This window comes from Symphodus melops (assembly GCF_947650265.1).
Source record: "Symphodus melops genome assembly, chromosome: 11".
In the NCBI taxonomy this organism is placed as follows: Eukaryota; Metazoa; Chordata; class Actinopteri; order Labriformes; family Labridae; genus Symphodus; species Symphodus melops.
Genome location: NC_136701.1, coordinates 3,458,294 through 3,478,900, shown reverse-complemented (window position 1 = coordinate 3,478,900; position 20,607 = coordinate 3,458,294). Strand labels below are relative to the sequence as shown.

Here is a 20,607-nt window from a genome sequence, read left to right as displayed (position 1 = left end):
GAGCTTCGCAGGGTCACAGTTGTGTGTCTGCTGACAGGTGAGGGGCCTCGCGCCGTCAGCACGCGCCTCCACTTTGAGGAAATCTTGGAGTATCTGAAGTCGTCGGTTTGTCGGACCGTCAACACGCTGTGGAAACACAGCATGGCAGGCAACGCGCAAGTGTGTTCGTCCGGACAGAGCCGGCTCCAGCAGGACTCGTCAGACTCGGACTCGGAGGTGGAAGGTGAACACGTCCGGGTCGAGGGTACTGGACCATCTACGGACTCCCTCCCCGGCTCTCAGGTCATCCACAGCGGGCACTTCATGGTGTCGTCGCCCCACAGTGACTCCACGCCGCGCAGGAGGAGGAGCGGAGGCTCGCACAGATATGACTTTGACACGGTGAACAGGACGTGGTGTCAGACGTACCGGTACGGGCCGCTCAGCGCCGCGAGCCTCAGCATCGACCCCACTCTGACCCGCCTGTTCGACTGCATGTCCCTGGCCTACAGGTGGGTCACTATCACACAGGAGGGAAACCAGTGTCCGTGTTTAAACAACATATGTCCAGTTTAAAGTCTTAATTTACAGAGAAGAGAAACAAGGGAGGCTCCTTAGCCTTTCTGAGTCATCATAAAGTGACATATAAGAGATAGTCAACGTTTAAGATAAGAGCTGTGTTTAAAAGACAAAAGATAAGCCTATAGTATGAAACAACAAAACCTGCAGGAATACAATCCTGCAGAGGATTTCTAAAGTTCACCATTCACATGTTTTTATAAACTATACCTACCTTGCACAAACCCCTTCACATTTAAACACACTTTTTGCATAGGTTCTCTTCCTTTCAAGCGGATGGTTCACGTTGTTTTGTAATGTTTGTAGTTGTGTCAGAAGAGTGATTTTGCAGTCTCTTGTGCAACAGCTTGGAAAGTCTTCACTGAAAGCTGGACTTTGATTCTAGTTGGCAGCGGTGAGCAGATTATAATGTAACCTAGAGAGGAGCCTGAAATCATGCCGCTGCCTTGTTTTTTGTCTGAATAGTCAGCACAGTGCTTTGGCTAAAGAACATAGGTGTGCATTATACATTAATAACTAATCAATCAGATCTGGTAATTTTTGTTTTACTCTTTTTTTTTCTTTTCTTTTTTTTTCGGGGACACGTTCAGTTTACACCAGACGCACACATCCATGACCAGCTCAGATGAAGCAGCAGAGGTGCTCTTGCAGGATCACTTTCCCCTTTAAGAAACTATAAGTTGCAATGTTTTTATCTCAGTTCGACCATTGTCCCTTTAAAGACAAATCTCCACCCAGCGATCACAGTAAACCCTGCCAGGTTTAAACATTTAGGTATGAACAGTTAAATGCTGAAGGGTCTTGAGCTTGTATGTTTCTTTTCTCGTCTTCTAACGATTCAAAGCTCTTTTACGCCACAGGTCACACCTCCACATTGACTCCCTGATAGTAGAGGCTGCTCTGTAGAGAGTCCATCAGAAGAAACAAACACACTCACACACCACTGAAGAAGAAGCAGTGAGAACAACTTGGGGTTAAATGTCTTGCCCAAGGGCTTAACGACGTGGCTGCAGAACCTCCAACCTCACAGCTAAGAGTCTGTACCACTGAGCCACAGCCGACTTAACAATGATCCAGAATGTGAAAATTTAAAACTAATGTACCTTAAATGCATCTTTGAGCTTTATGTTCAGGGTTCTGTGCAGCAGGGAGACTCTTTGTGCAAACTGCAGGACTGATCATTAATCACTTTTGTTAAATTGGTTCCTTCCCCGACATGTTTTTTTTGTAATAAGATGCCTGTCGTGGAGAGTGTGACATGCAGGGATGTCACTCCATTAAAAGCATGAGCAAAAAAAGAACTCTTTGGCTTCCTAGCAACTCTCCGAGCACCTCTCATTACGAGGCTTCTTCTCTGTACTCAGCTGGCTGAGCGACACTGCGAAGAGTGCAAACAGCCTGCCGGTGTGTTGGCGGTAAATGAACTGATGGGGCACTATTAGTCAAAATCATGCAGTGTAGAGTTTTAACAGGGCTAAGGAAGTGAAGCGTCTAATTTGTTTTCCACTGTGTCGGAAGACAAACAACTCATTTCTGCATGTCTGACATGAAGCACAACATTTTGCTTTTCGCAGACTTTCCTCGTGGTTAGAATTTGATCGAGCAATCACTAAAATATGAGTTTGTTTTTTTGCTTTTGCAGTGGTAAGATCGTCTCTCCGAAGTGGAAGTCTTTTAAAGGTCTGCGGTTGCTGTGGAGGGATAAGATCCGTCTGAACAACGCTATCTGGAGAGCCTGGTTCATTCAGTGTGAGTCTAAACACTCCTCATTCCCACCTTCTCACTCTGCTGTACACTGAACATGCACATCCCTTTCATGTATTCACTCTCAGAAGGAATGACAAAACTCCCAAATGCAAAAGACATTGTTGAAAAAGTCAGAGGGGATTTCGGTGTGAATGCTTTATTCTGAGCAGGTTTAAAGGTTGTAATTTCTCCTCCTCTTCTTCCAGTTCAGATAAATGTCAGAGCTCCCCAAAGTGTGAAGTGTCTTGTTGTACTCTCTCTGTCCCTGATTTCTGACTCAATCCACTGTCCTATCTAAATTAGCACTGGCCTACTGGACCTATAGCTCCAAGCAGGTTTTGGAGCTGATTGACAAAAAAAAAAGTTTGTAGCAGGTCCTGGCACGGCTTTAGCAGTGGTGTAGGGCTGGGTGTTTGCTGTAGAATATACCCACCTATTATTCAGTCTCCATTGTGGATACCCACTTCTGAATCCTCTATGATTCACACCATTGATTGATTGACAATTATAGATTTGCAGTATGAGTCTAGATTCTACTTGAAAGTAAACAAGTTTCGGGTTTCAAATGCTTGAAAAAATTCAAACATTTGGAAACTTTAAAACATTTTGCTCATATACAACAACGCGGGTTTAGAAGATGTTCAATCGATCCCTGAATGTCTGTGCTGAATATTTTACTGGCAGCGTTCTCACCAGTAAGCAGTTTATCTTCTGCTCAGTCGGGAACATATTGATTTGTTTTTGTTTTCTAACTGTTGTATTTAGATGTGGAGAAGAGGAAGATCCCAGTGTGCGGGTTTGTCACGCCCCTCGAGGGCTCGGAGGCAGACGCTCATCGGAAACCTGAAGTGAGTAAAAAGAGTTACTGGAAGTCTTTGAACAGATTTTTTACACCTGCACATTTCCCAACTTATTTGGCAGTTATTTGAAAAAGTGAATGTTTATTTTACGTGAAGGAGCAATCAGTGAGATATTTACTGAATTAAGCGAAGTGAACCTATCATCTGATTAGACATGAAGGAAACATGCTGTGTTAAAGTCCTGCTTCTCTGACAATAACAGCAGCAGCCAGTATGTCCTCCTTCTAACTTTAGATTCTGCTCCTGAATGCTCTGGATTTGTTTGGCCATAGAAGGTAGACACACAGCCGTTTTGGACGCCCCTGGGTTTGCCAGATATGAGAGCAGTTATCAGGTCAACAGGTGTTGCAGTGATGGAAGCGGGCAGTAGAACTGCTTCAGATAGAAGTGATTGTACCCGAGCTAAAAATCTTCTGCATGTTTCTAATAAGCTCCAGCAGCAGAAAGCTGCTCAAACTAGGATCAATATTGGAGAGAGGTTAGAACGCAGAAAGGTTTACAGACCGATGCAGAACTGGCTAAACACTGAAACTACAGTGTCCACCACATGGTAACCTGTGTGAGCATCCACTCTAGAAAGGAGGGAGTGGGAGACAGCTCTCTGCAATGTTTAGAATTTGCACTGCAGTACCCATTTTAAACACTGTCAGAGTTACATAGTGCCTCTTCAACTTTAGTTTTTTTGTGTTCTTTGATCTTCATGAGTACATTTTAGTCTGTTGAGATGGTTTCATCGCGTGTATTTTTGCATCATGTCAACAGGCAATCGTTTTAGAGGGCAGCTACTGGAAGCGAAGGATCGAGGTGGTGATCAAGGAGTATCACAAGTGGAGGATTTACTACAAGAAGAGGGTGAGCACTAATTGTTTACAAGCACACTCTCGGCTTGTTCACAATAAAAGACATACTGATCTAGTGGTTAAATTAAGCTTAGTACTTGTAGAGACGTTTGTGGTCTCCAGAGCAGGTTGTCATTTGAAGGAAGTGAATGAAGCATATGTGGATATTATTAAAGTTTTTTTTTATTGGATACGATAGCTGAAGAGAGACAGGGGGAGTTATTTTGTTGTCACCTTTATGAACAAGGGGTTGCACGAAGATTAGCACTGTTTCCTCACAATAAGGAGGTTCCTGGTTTGAATCCCCGTCTGACAGGAGCCTCTCTGTGTGGAGTTTGCAATGACAGCTGGGATCAGCTCCAGCCCCCTGTGACCCCGCACAGGAAAATGCGTTATAGATAGATTGATGCATGGATGGATTTATTAGCTAGTACATTCCCCCTCTTGTGATGTTTTCTGCAACTTATACGTGATATGCTCCTTCATTACACCAAACTTTGAGTACACAGTCCAGTAATTTCTTAAAATAATGAGAACCATCCTTACTAGCCTCATCTGTTTAATGTTAATAAACGAATGTCAGCGTCCAAAACCACTGAACTGAAGTCACTCTCTAATTCAAACTTCACGCCCTTTGTCTTCTTTTCTTCCACAGCTCCAGAAAAAGAAGGATGACATTCTGTCAATGTTACAAGAGGTAGGTGGTAAAACTAGCTTTAGTGTTATTTTCTTTCTTTTCTTTTAGATCAAAACAAATGGTGGTCAGAATTTCTTTTGACCGCTGAGAACAGAAGTTGGCTGATGACCCCGTCTTCAGAGTGTGTGTCTGTGACCTTCTGGCTTTATGTACTTTACAACGTAGATCAACATATGATCGACAAAGTCACCCAAGCCACTATTTTTAGCACGTGGCTTAGTTAACTAGAGGGGAAAACAGATGCTGGGGGGAGAGGAGGAAAAAAACTGAAACGTGCAAAACAACTTGCGTCATGGCCTGGTATTTGTCAGCAATTGACACGTATTGATTGCCAGCAGCAACAATACCTCTTCCTCCAGAAAATAAAAAAGCTGCAGAGTTTAATGTCGTTTAATCAAATCTGACCTACTTCAAACAGCGCTTTGTGAAATCTGAGCAGCGGAGGGGCTCGAGAGTTTTGACAGTGACGTCATTGAGGCAGAAACAAACGGAGGGTCAGGAACAATGTAAAGAGAGGAAGGGCCCCTGGGGAAGCTCCTCATACACGACCGCATTCAAGGCAGAAGCATGTCACAGCGAACCGTGATCACTCTCAGTTTTATTGTCTCTGAAAGCCAAGATTTTATCACGATAATGGTGATAACTAAAAAAGTTTAAGCATCCTTTAAGGGACTTAAGGACGATTTACTTCCTCCAAAATCAGAATAAAAAAATCAAAGCCAGGGCTAAGGAATATGATCATGCAATGTGCAGCTCTTCAAACAGGTCATATCAGCACAAAGTGAACAGGTCAAAGGTCACTAAACCAGGTCTCTACACTCCATGTGCCCTGAGCGTTATATTGTCTGGTTATGGATTACGTCTGTGGCTGAGAGAAAAATACATCTCCGTCAAACCTCATTACTCCTGTAATGTTGACATCAGACACTTGATGACAGTTTTTGTGTTTCATTAAGAATAAAGCTTCAGTCAAATAAACACATTAACAATCTTAGTTATGCAATGTAGGGGGGGGGGCACTGTATATATTTTTTATTTACGTATTTAATACATTTCTTTAATGAGTGAGAACAGGACAGGTGAGAGACATGACAACAGGGATACTGCTGTATGTGAAACAAGCAGGAACTAATTTAACCGTGGAAAGAAGTGGGCCTCATTCACGATGAGTGCGTACGCACAATTATGTGCTTAAACCGCGCGTATGGACGCTTGAAGCACAAACCGGAGATTCATCAAGATATTCTAACCTGAATTTGTTCTTACTCTGCAAACACAGTGTAGAACCTCCTCAGAGCATGCACACAAATGATTGACCAGCTTTCTCCAAAAATGTTACACTCTTTTAACTGAATGCATGACAGTAGAAAGTGATATTTATATACATTTATTTTTGAAAAGACAAGAATAAAAACGTGAATTAACTAATGCATTGACTAAATGTATTAAGTAATCATGAAATGTTTTCCCTTAATCTGAAATCTTATATCTAATCGTTGATCACTCCCACTAATAATGCAGTGAAATATCACATCTGTTACCAAACCTGCGGATTAATTGGAGCCTATTTAAGAGCGTGAACACGTGATTATGATGTAGGTGTCAGAAAGTATAAAGATCCTGCCTTCCTGAAAGATATTTCAATTGGCGCCTTCAGAATAAAGCGCATCAGATCATCACACGGTGTTGGAAGAGTGTGACGAGTGACTGATCAGCTGATTCTGACTGCCAGCTGACAGCTGCTGCAACTATCAAACTCACTGTAATGGAATCGAAGCCCCCAGACACACCGATTCTTTTTGCCTTTTGAGGCTATCTTCTCTTATATGGAGAGGATAGGGTGTGGTATAATGCTGATTGCAGGTTGCGGGTACGCGCCCGGCGATTTAGAATAATTCTGATTCCCTAACATACACATGGAGGTGAGAAAAAAAATTGGCTGGTACACACGTGTCATGAATCTGACGGTGATTTTGCACATGCACTTATTATATGTGCAGAGTAAGAACATTTCTATTACTATGTTAGTGAAGGAGATTAAACATCTCTTCTTTTATAGCGTCCTGGCCGAGACAGGAAGCAGCACACTAAGTTTCAGACAAACAACGAGGAGCCAAACATACTAATACAAAAGTACATCATGAGGCATTCAAAGACACTAATAACAAATCTGAGCAGCAAACGTTTAAATCATCCACTCATATCCTCCTCCAATTTACTGAGCATCTTCTTTAAAGCATCCAATCAGAGCAGCAGTGTGTGTGTTTGAAGTGAGTGTGTGCACCTTTAAGTGTTGAAGGCAGAAAAAAGGGGAATGGTTTGAAGATAACCAGGAGGAGAACTCCAAAGGAACTTCAAATAAAAATGGTAAGACAAAATAAATGAGTGAATTGAAAAAATAAAAATAAAATCCCCACTCCCCCATTTTGTTGGAGACGATCGTTACATACAGAGTGACGGTGTTGTAGCGAGTTTAAAGTGCAGAAGTGCTCCATTATCTAGAAAGAGTCCTCTGAGCTGTGAGCATGTCTCCGATGGATGGGCTGGAGATGAAGGCGACAGCTCGGGGAAAGAAGCCGTTCCTCAGTCTCGCAGTCTGAGGTTGCAGTACCTCTCCTGAGACAGCAGGGGGACCAACGGACTGCGTCTTGAGCTGATGTTGGTTGCTCTTTTTTTTGCCAGCATACACAGCTCCTTATATCCTCTGTGACATAATCAACTGTGTGTTAAATACATTTTCATCTATTCTAATTCCTGCACAGGTTATGTTCATGTTCTTGGTATAGGACTATTTTTTCAATTGCATGCTTTTTTGTGTGATAAAAGTTGACTGTGAATGGTTTGTGTTTGGCTGTTGTGAAAAGTTCGGCATGATCATTAGTCCAGTGTCAGTTTATCTCAGAGTGACATTTGGTGATCTCGAAAACTGTGGAAAGGAGGAGAGCTGCATGGACTCCCGGTGTAGATGTGAGCTGCTCTTTGGAAAGGGATGGAAGCAATCATAGCAAAAAACCCCAAAACATTCTCTCTTTAAAAGAATGAAAAAGCCTTTATTTTCACTGCAGACCTTCAAAAACTCAGAGTGATCGATAGTGGGACTCAACCAGCAGGGAGGAGTGACCTGCAGAGGGTGTGATCCTCAAACCTCCAGGAGATGGCGTTGTTCAGGACGACGCTATGACATTTAGTGATATTTGGATAAGAGGGCAGTTTTTGGAGAGTAGCAGGGGTTTGTCCTGTTGTGACTGGCTGCTTTCTTAATGCGTTGTGAACTGTTAATAATAATAATAATAATAATAATTGCATCTGTGGAGAAATCAGCTTGAGTTGTTTATTTATTAGACACTAAAAGCTCAGAGTTTGTGGATCTTCAGTAGAAGAGGGAGGGGGGTTTTGGCTCATGAAAACAGATAAAGTCTGATTCTATCCAAGTTCACGGGCTTTGGTCAGCTGTTGACTTAGGTAGCTTCAGTTAGTTAGCATCCATACGGCTCCTCTCCAAGACGCTGCACCCGCTCTGTGCACACCTCAGCTATGGTGCGTTCGAGACCTATCGGTCGGACAACCCAGTTCAACACAGCTAAAACCCATTCATTATTTCCCTCATGAAAACCAGTCCAGATAGATTTATAAATCAGAAAGATATGGACAAACAAGATGAGTCTGACTGTTCCCCAAGTGTGTGTGTGTGTGTGTGTGTGTGTGTGTGTGTGTGTGTGTGTGTGTGTGTGTGTGTGTGTGTGTGTGTGTGTGTGTCTCCTCACCTCTTCTCTGCCTAAGTTAAGATTCTGTATATTTGGTACTGTACTGTAACCTCCACGTCATCTCACTTCTTTTCGGCACATCATCTGTTTTACCCACGAACATGAAGTCGGGTTAAGTACCTCCTATAGTTGTAGGGAACCCCACTAAATGTAAATCATCCTAAGCGGAAGGGACAAATTGATGAAGGTATATATTTTTCTCCTCAGTGACACCGAGGCAACAGCCGTCTGTGTTTGCAGGAGCCTCATTTTTGGCCGCACGTGAGCGTGACTGGCAGAATTAGGTCAGGGACAAAAGGCCGCTGCTCTTTGTGAAATGGTGAGACTTGAAAATAAAGAAGTGAACAAAGGAGACATAATGACGAACATGTAAGGGGCTAGTGTTTTTGAACAATGTGTCAAACCTGCATTTTCATCAGTCAGCAGTGATTGTGCCCACACACACACACACACACACACACACACACACAAATTCAAATAAAATGAATCGAGAAGTGAATGAATAAATTATAAGGAGGGATGTCGTTGTGCGCTTGGACGTAATTGAAACAGTTTCCGGCTCACTCCGGGCTTCCCTATAAATATGGCGTGAGACTTAGAAGAGAAGGGTAAAGCGGAGAAGATCAGGGAGAGGCCAAACATCACAAACACAAGTCTGGAGGCCCCACCTCTGTAAGTGTTCTTTTACTCAACGAATAAGTCAAGTAAAGTGTTGTATTTCATGTTTGAATGTAATCATGCAGGAGAAGCAGCAGCTTTCATTCTTTTTTTCATTGTTTGTCTTTGGCAGATGTGAGAGGTGGTATCGTGAGTTGGCTTTGTCGTACTGTTCTTCGTGATGTTCACCTGCGTTACTGGCTGAAACAAACATTGACCTTTCTTTATATCAAAATCTTTCACTCTGTCCGACAAGGGGAAGCAAACACGATGACTTGCTCTGTTTTCAGTCCTCCGATGGCTCAATCAGAGATCCACTCTGTCAGTGAAAGTTGATTTGAAGACTTTTTTTGAAACTCTCGGCTGATGTGCTCCAGGGTCAAATCTGTCAGGCCAAGCTGGAGAAATGGTCTAATCAGGAGCCGCAGGCCGCACCCGTGGAGGCCCACATGTTTGACCTGGACTGCCTTCTGTCCGACATCTCCGACACCCTGTTCACCATGACGCAGAAGCCGTGCCCCTGGGCCAGCGACCGACACAACAGTGAGTCAGCACTCTGAGTTTTCAGTGACTTTGAGCATTCAAATGTTTGACTGTGTTTCAAAATAAGGAAGAGAAACTTCTGCACTGACCTGAATGACAACATGCATGACAGAAACGTCACGGTGCATTTACCATTCAGCGCAATAAATGACTTTTTTAACCCTAACTCGTTACGCCGTGAACAAGAGACTCGACCATTTGTACGCAGTTTATAACAATACTGATACAACAGCAACAAAACAGATCGAGACATTTAGGGATCCAGACTGAGTCAAGACCAAGACCAAAATGTCTCTGAGAAATCCTCATCTAGTGTGCAGGGGGGCGTGTCACTTACTGAGACTGTGACACTGTATGTCCTGGCTGTAACCGGGAATAAAAATCAAACTCCGAATTCAAATAGATTTACATCCTGAAACACAGCTGGAAGCGTTCGGAGAGTTCTGCAGCTCCTCCTATGAGGACAGGAGAAACGCTCCTCGCTCTGGTCTTGTTTCCAGGAGTGGTCAGAGAGCCCCCCCCCCCCCCCCCCCCCATTTGGATTTTGAGTATCTCAAGAAGTTTTCAAAGAACCACTCAATCATCTTCAGTGTTGATCGCTCAGCGCTACGAGTCACAAACCGCAAATTTAATGGACTCATTGTGCAAAGATCTTTAACTTTACAAAATCATCGGCAACCAAAGAAGTCTGTCATGTATTCGTGCAGTCCAGACTGTGCAGGGGTCTGCCTCCAATTTTTGATGAACTTTTAGATTTTTGAAGCTTTTGACTCTATTGATCATTAAAATGTCAGAGCATATTGTTTATTGTTTTTCACTTCAGCTTTTGTACTGGTTTAACATTGATGTTAATGCTGAGCACTATAGGAAGTGGTTGTAGTCAGTGTTAGTTTTGGGTCGATGGAGGGCATTGCATTCATCACTCTTTTGTGATAGAGGCATCTTAGTGGTCTCTGCATGTTAAAGCAAACTGCTAGCACTTTATAACAAACCCTTTCTGAAGCAATTCAAATGAATATCTTCAGATTGTAGGTTTTCTGCTTTGTCATCTTTATTCCAAACACAACAGCTCAAACATCATTTATTTAGCAGATTTCTGTTGTGGCTTAATGAGACCCTCAGGTTTCTGTAGAAAAAATGACAACCCCCCCTGAAATATCAGGAACATGTGCCCCACCAGACATTTGAAATCTGACATGATTTTTTTCTCAATTTTATTTTCTGTTCATCATTTTGAGTTAGGACCGTTAAAAGTCAATTCTATGTTTTTTTAGTTTTTAAAGGGGCGTGGTGTGGGCGAAAGCACTCATGGGGTAGAGAGCGAGCAGGGAGACAGGGGAGGCATGTGATTGGTTCAACAGATTGGTACCTCGTGGCAGACATTGGTCGACGTTTTTACAGATTTAAAACTGCTACAGATGACCGATTTTTTTATTCCTTTTTCAAAGAGCGCAAGTTATTAATGTCTGTCAGGACCTAAAGACTATTTCAACCCAAATCTTGAAAAGTGAAAATGACCAACCCTGCCTTTAATAAGGCCTACTTTGTAATTGTAATACTGATACTGATCTTCTAATCTAACGCTAGACAAGAAATCCAGGAAGCACATTCCCTTAAATGTTGAGCCAGTAGATTTGTGGTAAAGAAAACTAAAAGTCTGTTACTGCGGCTGATCGTCACGATGATGAGCGAATAAAGAAGAAAACTCCCCATGATGAAAGATGACCTTTCAGAAATACACATTCAATAAAGGACATATTGACAGATGCACTCAGACACACATCTCTCTCTCTCTCTCTCTCTCTCTCTCTCTCTCTCTCTCTCTCTCTCTCTCTCTCTCTCTCTCTCTCTCTCTCTCTCTCTCTCTCTCTCTCTCTCTCTAATCTGATATCACATTCTTTTCCTCCTCAGCATACACAAGCAATGCTGATATAATCCAGCCAGGCCTGACTCCACTGCAGCCCAACCTGGAGGATTTCATGGACATTCCAGGTATGTGTGTGTGTGTGTGTGTGTGTGTGTGTGTGTGTGTGTGTGTGTGTGTGTGTGTGTGTGTGTGTGTGTGTTTGTGTCTGTCACCTAGCCACATGTACTTTGCTGAGGTTGCTGTGCCTCATCTGTACTGTTCTTCAAAGATTCTCAATGACTGATACTTCTGGCTTTAAAAATAAAGCACGATTAGATTTCTCAGGAACACCATACTTACACCAGCTTACAAAGACACAGGGGGAGCTAAAATCAATACAAAGTAAAGTCCCTCACAGGAGCTTTAAGACGCAACTAGTTGATGATAATAATGCGGTCCATAGAGGATGAGAGGCAGGGGACACTGGCACACTAAGAGGGCTGAGTCAAAGAGCTAGTTTGTGGAGCTGAGGAGCTTCAGATAGGACAGAGGAAGCAAGGTCGGAGTTCAGTTCTTTGCTCTGAGGCACAATGGCTGTTGTTGTTTTGGCCTTTGTGTCCGTTTCAGTGAAGCAAAACAAAAACCCTGAGGCGACAAGACGGCCTCTGTAACGCACAGACAACCTACTGCCCACTGCTGTAATCTCTGTGTGTGTGTGTGTGTGTGTGTGTGTGTGTGTGTGTGACAGTTTGCTCTCACAGCGTCCTTAGGGATCAGCTGTCTGTCTCTCTCTTGGTCACAAGGTCCAGAGAGTGAGAGAGAGAGAGAGAGATTCTGTCAGAGTGACACAGCTGTGAGTTGAATTCATGCAGTTTGTTCTGTGAGTCTGTTATGTCAAAAGTTTCTCACTACCAAGACGAGAAACACCCGAACAGTAGGTAGCATTTTTTTACATGTTGTTACCAAACTGGGTTACCATCATAAATAACTGTTTACATAGAACAGATATGTCGGAGTGTCACTGACTTAAGTCTAAAACTTGACTTACTATTTCTTTCTTTGAAAACTTTGATTTTGCATTTACAGTTTAACAAAACTATCAAATGGTAACGTTTATGTTCCATGCCGTACCTGGTCCCTTGGGTGTCTTCTTGGAGACCAGTCCATTCTCCCAGCTGGATTCACAAATGACGATTGGGGTTTACCCTTGTAGGCTTCTAAAAGGTCCAATCAGTAAGATGTGTAGTGACTGAAATGATAAAGCTCTTCCTCTCTGATCAGACATGAAGGAAACATGCTGTGTTGAAGCTTCTCTGACAACAATGCAGCAGCCAGTATGTCCTCCTTCTAACTTTAGATTCTGCTCCTGAATGCTCTGGATTTGTTTGGACCAGAGAAGGTAGGCGGTTTAAAGGCCGTTTTGGACGCCCCTGGGTTTGTCAGATATGAGAGCAGTTATCAGGTCAACAGGTGTTGCAGTGATGGAAGCGGGCAGTGGAACTGATTCAGCTAGAAGTGATTGTACAAATGGAGAGAGGTTAGAAAGCACACAGGTTTACAGATGCAGAGCTGGCTAAACGCTGAAGCTTCAGTGTCCACATGGCAACCTGTGTGATCATCCACTCTAGAGAGGAGGGGGCGGGGGAGAAAGCTCTCTACAGTGTTTTGAATCCGTACTGTATTACCCATTTGTGTATATATGAGAATCGCTGTCGTGCTCAGACTGTGTTGATGAACATGTTGTCTTACTTTTCAGTTAAAAGTATGCTGTCAGACGTCTTTGTGTTTAGTAGTGCTGTAACACTCTAATCAACATTGTTTGTGGTTTCTCAGATATCTTTATGAACTACAGGGGACCGCCCACTGAGCAGACTGCTTTCTCTGACTTTGGTTATTTCGAGAGCTCGTCCAGCACAGCGTTCGCTCCCGTTCACTCCCCCGTGGTAACAACTCCTCAGCTACTCATCGACACTCAGCTGGCTCAGGTACCTCCAGCGTTCCTGCTTTTTTTTTTTCTGCAGTAGTACTTCATATGCAACTTAATAGTGCTCCGGTTTATAACCAATAAGGACTGCTGTACTTTTATTTTTCAGCCAAATCTGTTATCTGACCCTTTACCTCAGCCCTCCTCATCCAGCACCCAGTCGGACCAGAGCAGACCAGGCCCGGATTGCAGTGGATACCACTCATCCAGTGTTGTAACAGGCGCAGTGCCTTATGGACATCAGTCATACCCTGATCCACCGATTTCCATAGCGTTTAGCAGCAGCATGGATCAGACTGCTGCTTCAAGCGTTCCCTTTCTGTACCCAGTGCCATGCCACAAGTTTGGTTACTTCTCAACCCCCAGCCTGACCCCCACCGTCATTACCCACACTGCCTCCACAGCGGGGGCTCATGGCTACCCTCACACAGGGGACTCGTACACCCAGGCCCCCTTCCACGCTCTCAGTTACCTTGCTGCTGCAGCCGATCCGGTCCACCCCCCGGCCCACTGCTTCTCCGTCCCCGAGCAGGTGGCTGTTTCAGGGGTCAGAGGGAAGCACAAGCAGAAGACAGGAGGAGGAGGAGCGAGGACAGCTGGTCCCCCCACTGCTCCGTCCAGCCCCCTCTCCACTGCACCCGCACCCACAAGCTGCCTTGCTGAACTGCTGTCATCCGGCATCAGGGAACGTGAGTCGTTCTGTCCCTGTTTCATCTTTAGCTATAGATGTGAGATCATGTTTAACTTCTTTGTTTGTGCTTTCAGGGAAGCCATCGTTAGGATTTGACACTCTTCCAGTGACAGCCAGAGGACAGAGGTCTTCATCTCCCAGCTCCTCGGTGAGACTGTCTTTAGTCTCATATCATAAAATAATAATAATCATAACTTTACTTCAGCCCCTATTTGGAACCTTAAAATCAATACTAAAATCAGGAAGGCTAGTTGTTGAAGGTGATGTGAGCACATTTATTGTTTCGTGTTCAAAGCTGGGCTGCTGAGTTTTAAACTGTTTGAAGACGGTGGATTGATTTTTGACTGAGACAGGTGTGAAGTCAGTTTCAGTCCAAGTGGAAGGAAATAAAAGCTTGAATCAGTTTGTTCCAGATCTAAGGCTGACATGAGTGATTTAAACTTTGATACACTTCTGAGCTGATAAAAACAGGACTGGACAACCCTCTTCATCTGCTGCTCAATACAAACAACACCAAGGCTTCTGGCTTCACATTGTTTGTTAATTCACTGAGCTGTGGAATGATTTGATTTCTCTTTTCTGGGGAAACGATGACAATAACTTCAGATTTTCTTTCATTTATTTTTTTGTTGACAGGATGTTGTTTCTGAGAGACACTCAAGTTCCACAATAAATTACCTAATTAATAATAATAATAATACATTTTATTTATGGGCGCCTTTCAAAAAACCCAAGGACACCTTACAAGCAGAGTTAAAAACAAACAATATAAAACATGATAATTAAAAACTTGGAAGGAGATAATAAAAGAAACAGTTTAACACAACATGAAATTAAAAACAGGAGTGAAATGGATGGAAATCAATGAGAGCTTCTTTTTTGTTTAGCAGTCCAGCAGCAGCACACATGTTGGAGGAGCCTCGTCGCAGCTGCAGCAGGGACCCAGTTGGTCTACAGGGATCCCTGTGTTGACCCCTCTGCACAGCCATGGGGCCCCCGTGGGTCACAGGAGACCTCACACCAGCACCTCCAGAGGCTCGGCGGTGTCTGCCCTGCTCACCCAGGGATCGACGCACAGCAACACAACCCTCCTCATCCCCAAGACTGAGAAACTTTCTCCCGTCCAGCTGTACGGCACGGACAGGAACAGCTTAGCAGGTACGCCTTTAATGCTCCAAACTTGTTGTGAATATCAAAAACAACGTGTCTGAGATTTATGTGTACATTGGTGTCTGTCTTTATTCCAGTTAGTTTTTCAGGACATCCAGGTCAAACATCCCCACCAAACCCTTTGGATAAAGCCTCCAACCCTGAGGCCTCACACTCAGGCTTCTCAGGACACGGGAAAAAAGAAAAGGTAGGATACGCTCTCTCTCATTTACAATACAAAGATCTATGGAACGTAAAGTAAGAGACTGATATCATGATTTTAAAGGTAGAGTCAGTAACACACAGTTTGTTTAACACCATTCAAATTAGGCCCCTCCTCCTGGGCTCACCGCTTTAAGAAGTTCACGCCGTCTGCAGGGTTAGCGTGAAGGTTTACTGCTTGTACCGACCCTGCAAGACACCTGAGAATGTTTTTTTTGTTTTGTTTTTTTTTAAATAGAAATGCTGATAATCGAGCAAGCTTGCACAAGCTTAACACCTGTGTTTGGCACCTGCATGTCCAACAAAAATCAGACCAACTGCATCCGCGGGTAAAAACCAACTCATAGTTCACCCTCAGTTTGGGACGACCTGGCTTTTTGCCTACATGGTTATATTTTCTCTTTTTTGCTGCTACAGCCACAATAGTCATATTCGCCGGTTTGAATCGTGTCCAATTGCTGAATTGTATCCACTCCTGAACTCACCTGCACGCTGTCACTGGCTGTAGGAAACACACACGCTCCACACAGAAACAGAGTCAACTGAAATAAACTAAAACATGAAAATGCATTCAGAGGACAGGGATCTCTGCAGACACAGTCACATCCCCAAAAGACTTAATCCATCAGCTTTACTCGAGTAGAACTCGTTTTTTTTTGTTTTTTTTTAAAGCTACTGACTCTGTCTTTAAATCAAATGCTGAGTCCTAATTTAGTGAAAAGGAAATCTGTAGGAAACAGATTGATGACCTGACATGTCATCCTGGGTGTGTAGTGAAGCGATGTCCACATTTCTGTGCTGTGTTATCTGCAGCAAACAGAGACCAGGAGGATAACTCACATCTCAGCAGAGCAGAAGAGACGTTTCAACATCAAACTGGGGTTTGACACTTTACATAATCTCGTGACGACCCTCAGCTCGCAGCCAAGTATAAAGGTAGTATTTGAAAGGATGTACAGATGCACTATAAATGTGCGCGTATAGAAAGCAGATGAATTGATGAGGAAATAACATGAAAACCAAATCCAACAAAAATACTTACATTCACAGATCAGTAAAGCCACCACCCTGCAGAAGACAGCAGAGTACATCAGTAAGATGCAGCAGGAGAGAGGTCAGCTGCATGAGGAGGCGCAGAGACTCAGAGAGGAGATCCAGCTCCTCAACTCTGCCATCAAGTGAGACATTACCAGACACAACATGACTTTGGATGTTTATGCGTGCTTACATGACCACGAGTGAATGTATGCATGTCACTCAGATTAGTCGCCTGTTTTAGTGAATTACATTCCAGCCAACTGCGAAGAATTTTGAAATGTTAAAGAAACATGAATGATCCCTCTGTATGACCTACAAAAACGAACCGTCAGCAACAAGACTGACTGCTTTTATTGAATTACTCCTGGTGCTTCTCTCGTCTGACTTTGGGTGGACAAAAGTTACGACGACAAACCGGAGAAGTCTTTATTTTGTTCACATTTTTGACGCTCAGGTTTTGAGTTCTGAGAGGAGATTTTTCTTGACCACTGTACTTAACATTTTTTTTTACTTGCTGATCTGAGGACACACCGCAATGCCTTGTTGACTCGTTGTGTCTGTTCATGCAGCGCGTGTCAGCAGCAGCTCCCAGCAACCGGTGTGCCAATCACACGGCAGCGCTTTGACCTCATGAGGCAGAGGTTCAGAGAGTACGTCCGTGCTCAGACGCTGCAAAACTGGAAGTTCTGGATCGTATCCTTCAGAATGTCAAACAGATGCAGAGTCTATCACATTTCTACATGAATGACAACCATTTCCAAGATGGTTTTCTTTAAACTAAGGGCTACCTGTGAAATTGAGTTTTTCAAGTGTTACATCAAAAACTATTCCCTTGAAGCAGGCTTCTGTTATTTTTACAGCACACTTGGAAAATCACTGCGTAGTTGTGACAGCATAAGGAGTCGCAGTGTGGTCAGGTAACGAAATTAAAAGTCCTTTATGCTGTAAATTCCATATGCATTTAAAAAATATCATAATAATATGATGATGATGAATTAGGGATGCAATGGTGCAATCGGATTTTGATTTGTTGTGCTGAATCAATTTAACGCTGACATCTAGTACATCTAACTACTGATTCAGAGAAGGCAGATGAAGTCGCCTGTTATATAAACTATGCATGAAAAAAAAAGGTGCATTGTGGGAGTCTGTCACGAAAAAGAAGTCATGAAACAAACATTGGTATCAGTGCATCTTTAATATTAACCCATCTATTCTAACTTAATGCTGTCCTTATCTGTTACTGCAGCTGTTATCAGGCGTGTTGAGACGATTAGATCATCTCTGTGTGCTGCACAAAAACAGAGTTTTTTTCTTTCCTTAAATATGAAAGAATTTTCTATGGCTCTACAGGCAATTTATATTACTGCTGATACCTCAATTTAAAGACATCAAAGTTTCCGAGGAGCTTTTCTCTTTATACGTAGACAGCCCAGACAGCAGCATTCACCATCTGTTTGACTGCTCATTACCTAGTCTCTCCATTAACAAACAGCTATTCAATAACGAGAGTCTGTGGAGCTTTCGTCCTTCTGCAGAAACACTGAGCCACCTGCTGTGTTTAGTCTGAAGTTGCCATCAAAGAGTTCTTGGTTGAACTCTTAGATTTTCCTCATTGTGACACATCTCACGAAGAGACCAAAATAAAGGCATAGGATGCTCTATCATCACGTAGCCTCGCTGGCGAGTCATTTTCTTTTCCCATGTTGATGCTGATGGCTCTTGCAGTCTTGCATTTCACAAATTGCCTTGTTTACTGTCTGAGCAGCTGCTACTCAAAAGTGAACCAAATGTTTATTTATGCACAACTGAAAAAACCTGTTTCCGTAACACCTGCTAAAGAATACAATGCTTCTGCTCTTCAATGAGCCACAGGTCGGTCTTTAGCTCGTTTCCACCCGCTTAGAAGACTGTTGTTGCGATGCAAGGCAGCAGGTGAGGAGAGAGAACAAGGGTCAGGGGAGAGAGAGACAGGAAGAGGTCTCGGAGAAGGAACGACATTTATCTACGCAACATCTGACAAGCTACATGGAAGCCTCAAAGAATATTTTGTTTTGTAAGCTAATACCTGAAAATAACAACTCACTGCATGGTAGGTTGCGTGCAAAAATAACACGATAATATGTCTACAGATGGAGCTTGCACGATACTATTGACGTGATCGATTATATTATACACAGAACGAGGACTAAGCTGCTGATGAGCACAGTAAACGTTACTGCTGATGCACCCAGCATCAATGTTGGAGTTTAGATTTCTTTCCAAGTAGGAAATCAGATTTCAGGGCGGGGCATTTTTTCAGACGAGTTACTCAGAATTTGCCACTTCTGTGATCAAATGCATCTCCCCATAAAGCTTCCTTAAATGAGGGCTTGATGTCACTGCGAAGGCCAAGGCTCTAACTCAGGACAGTGTATCTGAAAAATATGATAACTGCTATTGTTTTGTTTCTTTGCCTTTGCCGCAATCTGTTTACAACATGGTAGCCTGTAAGTATGTAACAAAACGTTGGTATGCACATCCTCTGATATGCTCTGCAGAGCTTTGTAACCTTCAGATTGGGATTTCTTTATTATGTTATTGTCTCTTTTTTATGTCACATTTAAAGAAGCCAGACTTTTCTTCCTCAGCTCAGTGTCAGTTCAGTATCATCATAGAGCCACTGTTTGAGTCCTATAATGGGATGGTGTCTACTGCCAGTGTGGAGGATCTGTGCCGGTCCACTCTGTCCTGGCTGGACCAACATTGCTCCCTACCTGCGCTCAGACCCAGTGAGTCCAGAACAACAGGACCCTCAGTGCAGAACTTAACCTGCATATTTATCGTAGCTATCTAATCTGTGTTTGTATTTCTCTAAGTGGTTCTCAGTTCACTCCGCCTCCTGAGCACCACCACGACCATCCTCACAGACCCCACCCTGCTGCCGGAGCAGGCCACCCTCGCCGTCACGCAGGGTGACCCAGCTGCTCTCCTGGACCACTCCTCACTGCCTGCAATCCAGGACAGAATGCAGCCCATGTGACAGTGGAGTTACCTGGAGTCCACCACAATTCTCTCAACCTGTGGGAGGATTAACAATGACTCAAAACTCAGCCCCGAGTTCTTAAGGAAAACAAAATCACATAAAACTCACCAGCTGCATAAAGAATGTAAAACGATACAAGCAGAAATCATAAACTACTTGTGATCTTTGCTTTAACTGTGATAAAGTTTTGACTTCTGTTATAGCCTGTGTGTTTTCTTCTCACGCTCAAAATCGTTTACTCGAAAGAATCTCTAAGTCACATTGTTCTCTTCTATTACTTGTAGTACTACGAGGGATACGACTACTACCAATAATAATTATTATAATTTCAGTCCAATGAGTGCTGCACAGTGCAGTGGTTAGAGCTGTTTCCTCTCAGTGAGGAGGTTCCTGGTTTGAATCCCCGTCTGACATGAGCCTCTCTGTGTAGCTTCCTCCCACAGTCCAAAGGCATGCTCGTTACATTCACTGTTGACTCTAAATTGCCCGTAGGTGTGAATGTGAGTGTGGCTGGTTGTCTGTCTCTCTATATATCAGCTCTGTGACTGGCTGGCCAACAGCCCAGGGTGTAACCTCGCCTCTTGCCCAATGACAGCTGGGATTGGCTCCGGCCACCCTCAAACAGAAAAAGCGGTGTAGATAATGAATGGACGATTACAATCAGTGTTGTGTTGTAGTGCAGGGCAGACGCCGGTAAACATTTATCTTTCAGACTCCACTGGGAACCGCTGGATCACTGATTGTAGTCCTGGTGCAGAACAAAGCAGAGAAGTTGATATGGTTGCTGGAGAGGTTCCAGGTCACTCCGGAGTACTACCGAGGTTCCCTTGAGCAAGGCACCGAACAACCAACATCAGAGCTGCTGCTTGTCAATAGGCAAGCGAGGTAACTGCCTTTGGCCCCTGGCCTGTAGGGGGGCCACTAAAGGGTTGACAAACTTGAAACCAGCTGTCAAGTTATATAGCATTCACTCCCATTGCACAGGTAA

General features: G+C 43.5%; 1 protein-coding gene across 4 annotated transcripts; it reads left to right on the top strand.

The window, feature by feature from the left end:
- mlxipl (MLX interacting protein like) lies at positions 1-19,819 on the top strand. Of its 4 annotated transcripts, none has more exons than XR_013780147.1 (17): positions 1-491; positions 2,201-2,307; positions 3,070-3,152; positions 3,927-4,016; positions 4,659-4,700; positions 9,499-9,664; positions 11,576-11,656; positions 13,344-13,495; positions 13,604-14,183; positions 14,260-14,333; positions 15,073-15,343; positions 15,433-15,542; positions 16,370-16,492; positions 16,607-16,734; positions 17,164-17,287; positions 19,241-19,365; positions 19,453-19,576. XR_013780147.1 is itself a non-coding variant. In XM_079356147.1 (17 exons), exons 1-17 carry the CDS (start codon positions 142-144, stop codon positions 19,614-19,616), a joined length of 2,745 nt encoding a protein of 914 aa, XP_079212273.1. In that variant the 5' UTR covers positions 1-141; the 3' UTR covers positions 19,617-19,819. The 4 variants fall into 4 exon arrangements, 3 of the variants coding, with proteins under 3 accessions (XP_079212273.1, XP_079212272.1, XP_079212271.1); XM_079356147.1 differs by having other exon boundaries at positions 13,634-14,183; positions 19,236-19,365; positions 19,453-19,819; XM_079356146.1 differs by having other exon boundaries at positions 15,076-15,343; positions 19,236-19,365; positions 19,453-19,819.
- Positions 19,820-20,607: the final 788 nt, after the last annotated feature.

Bases quoted from the DNA above. Each gene is read 5' to 3' on its own strand.
- mlxipl (XM_079356145.1), top strand. From the start codon at position 142: ATGGCAGGCAACGCGCAAGTGTGTTCGTCCGGACAGAGCCGGCTCCAG. The intron at 14,334-15,072 runs GTGAGACTGTCT...TTTTTTGTTTAG, and splicing joins CTTCATCTCCCAGCTCCTCG to CAGTCCAGCAGCAGCACACA. The intron at 15,543-16,369 runs GTAGGATACGCT...TGTTATCTGCAG, and splicing joins GACACGGGAAAAAAGAAAAG to CAAACAGAGACCAGGAGGAT.